Raw genomic sequence first — 7,705 nt, 5'->3', positions numbered from 1 at the left:
CTCGGTCTTGTCCTTTCGGGAAAGCACATGTGCCCTAGGGCAAAAAAAAAAAACAAAAACAAAACAAAACAAAGACTCAAAAAAAAAGTAATTTAAAGTAATTTTTCCTTGGGGCCAGCAGGTGGCATGGTGGTTGAGACACTGGATTCCCATATGGCCAACTGTGGTTCAAGTCCCAGAACTGACAGTTTGGTTTCTCACTTTCCCTCTTGCTCTGTCTGGTCAATTAAGAAATAGTAACGATGAATAAAATAAAATGAAATAATTCTAAAAATAATAATAAATTTTCCTCAAAATAAATCCTTCTTTGAGCTTTCTTACTTTTTGTCATTACCATTGTTTTAGTCATCCAAGATCAAAATTCTTATACATACATGCCCAAAATTCCAAAAGGCAAAATGGAGAAGGGATTATAGCATGACTATCCCCCATAGAAGGTATTTTCTCACTTCTCTCTTTCTCACCAGTGAGTGTATGTACCTTCTAGCAAATAAGAATTTTCTTTTTATATTTTGTAAAAAATATTTATAATGAAAAAAAAATCCATAGAACTCTAAAAATGTTTTTCAACAAAATAATCTTGTACTTTAATTTCATTTTTTCATGAACTTTTGAAGTCTTTTCATAAATCCACATATTCAGATACAACTTTAAATAATTCTAGGCTAAGGGATAAATCCAGGAATAATCACATTATTCTCTGAGATATTATTACCACTTTAAGACGTCTAAATCTCTCTCATTCACACACACACACACACACACACACACAGAATTTATTTATTTATTTTTAAGTTTTTGCCACAGGGAGCATACACTAATTGAAGAGAGAGGATAAATGAGAAATGATTCCAGGTGGATGGCCATGCTGCAATCCTTTCTCCTCCACTTTCCTCTTGAAATTTTGTGCCTGGTGTGATTTTCAAGCTGCTGGGTCTGGGACTTGAACTGTGGTTGACCACATGGCAGTCCAGCACCTTAACCACCACAGTGCCTGCTGGCCCTAAACCATCTATTTAAATAACAACCTAACTACTCTAAGGCTCTGTTTATCTGTAAAATATGGATAACTTTAAAGATGAATTGCACATATTAAATGAAAAATATGTAAAGTTCTTGAAACAATGTAGGGTACTTGGTAAATGCTAAATAACTGGTGTGTTATGAGTAATAATAAGCCCTAGTCCTAATTAACTTATGTCTTTAAAGAGTATTCCCCAAATATTGGATTGTGGGAAAAGCCATGATGCAATTTTGTTTTCCCACAACCCAATATTTATGTAATAACAGAACAATTCTGATGTTCTTCCAAGCTGGCTAAAAAGATTCTAAGAACAAAAGAGATTCAAGAACTGTTACGTCTTTTGTCACAATTTTATAATTCTATCATTCTTATCAGTGTTCTTCCTACTATTCACTACAACTCAACTTCTTTATTATTACAAACCATTAAAATAAGAATTTAAAATATACAAATACTTAAAATGCATATTTTATTTCAGTAGCCAATGACCATCAATCAAACAAAGAAAAGAATGCTAATTTTATGAAGAAAGACAAATCTATGGAGTGGTTTACAGGAAGTGAAGAATGAGATGGCTGAACTAAAGCAACTTGGAATCATTAACTACAAAGTGTCTAACTGTACAGCAAGTGTCAAAATAGGGCATTTAGGCAGTTTGCAATGTTACCCATCTTCTTTCAACTTTTGTTATTCTTCAAAATTTTATGTAAAAGTTACACAAAGTAGTATAGCTAAAAATACCAGTCTGTGGAAGTAGTGATTTATAATATATAAAGTTCTATTTTGATACTTTTCCCTCTTCAAATCAGTTGCTGTCATCTGGGGTACTCAGTTCAGTGGCGGTTTGAACTTCCTCAACTTGACAAGAAAAGCTAATTTAAGAGGAGAAAAGTGAGGTTAGTACGTTAATTAGAAGAAAAATAAGTCTTTTAATATGATCTGAAAATATTACTCACCTGTATGACCAGTTTGCCAGCGAACAGGTCTAGCAATATAGGGAAATGATCCATATGCGAAATCAGAATGTGATTCTTCTGTTGTAAAACAAAATGTGTATTATAAACTACTTAAAAATCTACAATTTGTTTAAAAATTTTTAAATATAAACTACTCTCCCTTTACTGTAAGTTTTTTTTCTCTGAGATATTTTTTCCTAGCAATGGTTTTGGAACTACTCTACCACTTATTTTACAGAAACAACTTACCAATGGTTACATGATAAACTTATATATAATCTTACAACCAATGGATAAGCCTATATCATAAGTCAATGGGTATTTGAAAACTTGCTCTTGGCCTAACCAATATACAACACGCACCTAAACTTAGTTCTTTGAAGAATTTCAGCAGCATCATTTTTTTTTAAAAGAATTATTTAACTTTATTTATATTTTTATTTATTTTAATTTGACCAGAGAGGGACAGAATGAGAGAGAGAAAGAACAAGAGAGAAAGAAAGCAAGCTGCCAGGTCTGGGACTCGAACCATAGTTGGTCATGTGGGAGCCCAGCACCCTTAACCACCATACCACCTGCCCGCCCTCTTTAAAACTGCTTTTTGTGAGGCCAGCAGGTGGTGTTGTATTTAAGCCACTGGACTCCCACATGGCTAACCATGGTTTGAGTCCCAGACCCGGCAGTTTGATAATCATACAGGGTACCTATGTGTGCATGTACAAAGTCCTAGGAAGAGAATGGTAAAAAAGAGATTGTGGCTTGGCAATTTCCCTGAGGGGTAATTTCTCACTTTCCCTCTTACTGTCTCCCACAGGCACACAGGTATTAAGGCACAAACCTTTAAAAAAAATTCCCTTTTGGAATATTAGGTATTTGCATATCAGGCCCTATTAAATTAATTCTCTTTATTAATAACTGATCTAAATTAAAACATTCCTTAACTGTTTTTTTGTTTTATTGTTTTGTTTTGTTTTTAAGAGAGATTTTTACTATAGGGTGCATGCACTCGGTGAAGAGACAGAGAGAAAAAGTGATAAATCACTCTCCAGAGGGAATGACTATGCCGCAATCCCTTCTCCTCCATTCTCCTCTTGGGATTTTGGGCATGCTTGCACAAGCACTGGCATGAATATTAAGCCACCAGGTCCAGGACTCTAAGCTCAATTAACTACGGGGAGTCCAGCAAGGTAACCATAATGCCGTCTGCTGGTCCCACAAACCAAGTTTTGTGACAAGTAAAATATGAGTATTATATCTTGGGATTTTGGGCATGCTTGCACAAGCACTGGCATGAATATTAAGCCACCAGGTCCAGGACTCTAAGCTCAATTAACTACGGGGAGTCCAGCAAGGTAACCATAATGCCGTCTGCTGGTCCCACAAACCAAGTTTTGTGACAAGTAAAATATGAGTATTATAAAAAGCTCAATTTTTTTTTTTTTTTTTTGAGAGAGATTTTCGCTATAGGGCGCGTGCGCTCGCCAGACAGACAGAGAGAGACATAGAGACAGAAAGCGAGAAATCACCCCCCAGGGGGGATGGTCACGCCGCAATCCCTTCTCCTCCATTCTCCTCTCGGGATCATGGGCACGCACGCACACGCGCCCGGCGTGAGTTTTAAGCCACCGGGTCCGGGACGCGAACCGCGGTCGACTACGTGGGAGTCCAGCGACATAGCCATTACGCTAACTGCTGGTTCCCAAAAGCTCAATTTTTCAAAAGTATCAGAGTTTTGTATAGAGGAAAAGTCATTATTCTGTTCCTTAGATATTTTAACTTAACAATAAGTCAATAAATACCACATTTTGGAGCCAGCCAGTGGCATGGGTAGCTGGATCTCACATAGGCAACTATGTAGTTTTAGTCCTGGATCCAGCAGCTTGAAAACCATACTGTAAGCATGTATGTGTATGCCCCAAAATCCCAAGTAGAGAATGGAGAAGAGACTATGGTGTGGCCATCCCTTCTGAGGGGTCTCTCTCTCTCTCTCCAGTGACTACCACGTACCCTAGAGCAAATTAAAATACATATTTCAATGTCTATAGGAAAAAAAATTCCTAAAGTATTTTTTCTTATTTTAAGGTTTTTTGCTATAGGGAGTGCATACTCACTGGAGAAAAACAGGGAGAGACAGAGTGGGAAAGTAAGAAATCATCCCTAGGGAAATGGCCACACCACAACCCCTCCTCCTCCATTTTTCTCTTGGGATATTGGACACACATGCACATTCATCCTGTGATTTTTATGCTGCAGAGTCCAGGAGTTGAAACATAATTGGCCATGTGGATACAGTGCCTTAACCACCATGCCACCTGCTGGCCCCTTTGAAGAATATTTCTGTAATGTATTGTTTAATACACTTAGGAACCCATTTTTCATTTATTATCATAAACACATACATAAGATAAAATTGAAGCTCACCATAATTATCCTCTTGAAACAGCTCACCTTCAACTCTAATTTTCTTTTGAGAATGTAATTTTAAATCTGTGTTGATTTTAGGTTCTACTTTTTGAGCTAAAATTCCATTCTTTTGTTTTGCAAGGCAAACCAACCAATCTCTGACAATGACTTCGCTTATCTTTTCACATGAGAGAGCAAGTTCACAGATGCGAATTCCATCTAGAAGTTCAATAACCTGTGTGATGCTTTCAGAAAAGTGAAAAAGTACTTTACATTTCTATTAAAATAATAACTTTATATTTGCTTTAAGTTTACGATACCTCTTACCCACATTTAAATGCTATTGTTAAATCAAATTGGTTGAGGGGCAGAATACAAGTCAAGTTAGGGAACATGAGAAGTAATTTCACAGAACACTAAGTATAAAAGTACAGAGACCATAATATAACACTACTCTTCACTTTTAAAACTCTTCTTCCAAATTGTCAGAAGAAATATGCATCTTATATTACCATTTACATAAAGAATGATCTAAACACAATATAACTGAATTTGGGCCATGTGCCATTTTTTAGGTAAAATAAAAGTGTATTTTAAAATCACATTACAGGGGCTGGCAGGTGGTGTGGTGATTAAGGGTGTTGAACTCCCACATGGCCAACCGCGGTTTGAGTCAGGACCTGGTGGCTTGCTGTCTCACTTTCCCTCTCTCTCTCTGTCCCTCTCTGGTTAAACAAAAATAAATAAATAAAGTTAAAATAATTCTTTAAAAAAAAAAGACATTACAAAGAAAAACAGCCCCATTACTCACTTTGCTAGATATACAGCACATACACCACTCTGTTTAAGATGTGGATATAAAACAGGCAAAGCAAGTTGAGGATTTAACATATCCAAAGCTACCTGTAGCAGGGAGAGGGAAGAAGAAAATTAGATTAGTCTGATTCTGTCCAAATAAAGAATAGGATTTTTCTTTCTTTTTTATTACTGCCAAAAGGCACATGGTCATGCCTCAACCTCTTCTCCATTTCTTCATCCTGTTGGGATTTTGGCCACACATGCACACACACACACCCAGCATATTTTCAAGCTGCTGGAGATAGGATTTTGAACCACACAGTTGGCCATGTGAGATCTGTCTCCCTTAACCACCAGGCCATGGGGTTGTCCCACACAGAATTTCGTATTATCATGAATACGCTTTTGAAAAGCAATTACCTAGTTAAAGGTATTTCATATTTTAGAGTATATTACTATTAATTGTCATTTGCTCTCCTAAGAGTAGGGTTATTTGGCGGGGGTTATTTTACAAATTGTCACAGTACTTATAAATTATGTTTTATATTTGGCAATATTGAGAATAAAGGAATCTTCCTTTGGCTATGAGTGTGTATATTATTACAGCCAAAGACTCCTCTGTTTTCAGTATTGCCAAGTGCAAGATATGTCATTATGATATAAAAAATTTTAACATCTGAGATGTAAATTTCTGCTAAAATTTATAAATTTATGGTTCACTGTTAGCAATAGAAATCTACATTTGAGCAGCTAGCAGATGGTACAATGGCTATGTAGCTGAACTCCCATGTAGTCGACCGTGGTTTCAGTCCCAGACCTAAGAGCTTCAAACTCATGCTGGGCACATGTGCGTGGATGCCCAAAGATCCCAAGAGGAGAATGGAGGAGAAAGGATTGCAACATGGTCATCGTCCCTGGGTGGTGATTTCTCGTTTTCTGTCTCTCTAGTGAGAGCACATGCCCTATAGCAAAAATCTCTCTTAAAAAAAAAAAAAAAAAAAAAGATAAAAAGATGCCTATTAGAGGGTTGGCTGGGGGCATGGTGGTTAAAGTGGATAGATCCCACTTGGGCAACTTCAAGGTTTTTTGACTCCTGGACATAGCAGCTTGGAAAACACTCTGGGCATATGTGCAGGAGTGCCCAAAGTCCTAACAGGAGAATGGAGAAGGGAGCATGGTGTGGCCATCCTCCTGGGGAAGGGAGGGATGATTTCTTACTTTCCCTCTGTCTCCAGTGAATGCATGTACCCTATAGCAAAAATTTAAAAATAAAAATAAAAAGATGCCTATCACACACATATCCAAGTGCAAGTTTCAATGATCTAATCAAAGGGCCAACATGATAGACACAAATGGGATCTTAGACTATAGTTTTATTATATTATTGCCAAGAACCAAAATCAAATAACCAAGAAACCTGCTAATCCTCTTGAAATTTCTATTCTCAGTTAACAGCATTTCCACTCATCTATTCACTAAAAATGATGGAGAAGTGGAGAAATTTAGGAGTCATCCATTTCTTTACTTTGAATTCTGAGAATTTGTAGAGTTTTTATGCTATAGTTTAAAGACCAATAAATCTCTTAAATTTTATTTGTCAAATTAATCCCTCTACCCTTGCTATAGTCCAAGACCTCATCCCATTTTGTTGAAATATCACAATAGCTTTCTGCATAATCTCTTAATCTCCATTCTCCCATCAGAAATACTCTAAAACAGGAATCTGGTTGTTTTACTCTTCTACTTAAAAACGTATCAGTAGGGACCAGCAGATGGTATAATGGTTACATTTCTGGACTTCCACATGGTCAACCACAGTTCAAGTCCTGGACCCCCTGGCTTGACACTCACATCAGGCACATGTGCATGCACACCCAAAATCCTGAGAGGAGAATGGAGGAGAAAGGATTGCGGCATGGACACCCCCCAGGGAGTGATTTCTTGCTGTTTCTGTGTGTCTCTCTCCAGCAAGAGCATGCACCTTATAGCAAAAATATCTTTAAAGAAACCATACTGGGGACCAGCAGTTAGCGTAATGGCTATGTCGCTGGACTCCCACGTAGTCAACAGGGGTTCGCATCCCGGACCCGGTGGCTTAAAACTCACACTGGGCACATGTGTGTGTGTGCCCAAAATCCCGAGAGAAGAATGGAGGAGAAGGGATTGCAGCGTGACCATCCCCCTGGGGGGTGATTTCTCACTTTCTGTCTCTCTCTGTCTGTCTGGCAAGTGGACGCGCCCTATAGCGAAAACCTCTAAAAAAAAAAAGAAAAAAAAGAAAAGAAACCAAACTTATCAATAGTTTTCCAGTATCTACAACACCCTTGCTTGATATATACATGTTTTTATTACCTAGTCCCTCCCAAATGCATTTGTAGCTTTATCTCATGATACTCAATTTTATAGCCATAGTGGGTCAGTTTTCTGAGTCTTCCTATGAAGACTTTATATGTCTTTATGTCTCTTTCCTTCTAGATCAAACATTCCTTTGCATATATAATTCATTTCTTTCTTTCTTTTTTTC

At 37.4% G+C, this 7,705-nt stretch overlaps 2 protein-coding genes across 6 annotated transcripts in view; one reads left to right on the top strand and one right to left on the bottom strand.

Annotated features, from left to right (window-relative positions):
• The window catches only part of SPDYA (speedy/RINGO cell cycle regulator family member A), a 34,125-nt gene extending 32,505 nt beyond the window's left edge, over positions 1 to 1,620 (top strand). For 4 of the 5 annotated variants that reach the window (XM_027765799.1, XM_027765796.1, XM_027765794.1 and 1 more), the window contains one exon: positions 1,503 to 1,620. In XM_027765799.1, coding sequence (XP_027621600.1) covers positions 1,503 to 1,594 — 92 coding nt within the window. In that variant the 3' untranslated portion in view covers positions 1,595 to 1,620. The remainder of the gene's footprint in view (positions 1 to 1,502) is intronic. The other variant, XM_027765795.1, reaches the window with a different exon arrangement.
• Positions 1,533 to 7,705, bottom strand: part of TRMT61B (tRNA methyltransferase 61B) — a 20,107-nt gene continuing 13,934 nt past the window's right edge. The window contains exons 4-7 of the mRNA XM_006162125.3: positions 5,195 to 5,286; positions 4,402 to 4,628; positions 1,981 to 2,058; positions 1,533 to 1,896 (exon numbers count right to left, since the gene is read on the bottom strand). Coding sequence (XP_006162187.1) covers positions 1,853 to 1,896; positions 1,981 to 2,058; positions 4,402 to 4,628; positions 5,195 to 5,286 — 441 coding nt within the window. The 3' untranslated portion in view covers positions 1,533 to 1,852. The remainder of the gene's footprint in view (positions 1,897 to 1,980; positions 2,059 to 4,401; positions 4,629 to 5,194; positions 5,287 to 7,705) is intronic.

This window comes from Tupaia chinensis, unplaced genomic scaffold (genome assembly GCF_000334495.1).
Source record: "Tupaia chinensis unplaced genomic scaffold, TupChi_1.0 Scaffold139757_1, whole genome shotgun sequence".
In the NCBI taxonomy this organism is placed as follows: Eukaryota; Metazoa; Chordata; class Mammalia; order Scandentia; family Tupaiidae; genus Tupaia; species Tupaia belangeri.
The sequence above is the reverse complement of the archived record's forward strand: the minus strand, read 5'-3'. Positions and strand labels throughout refer to the sequence as shown.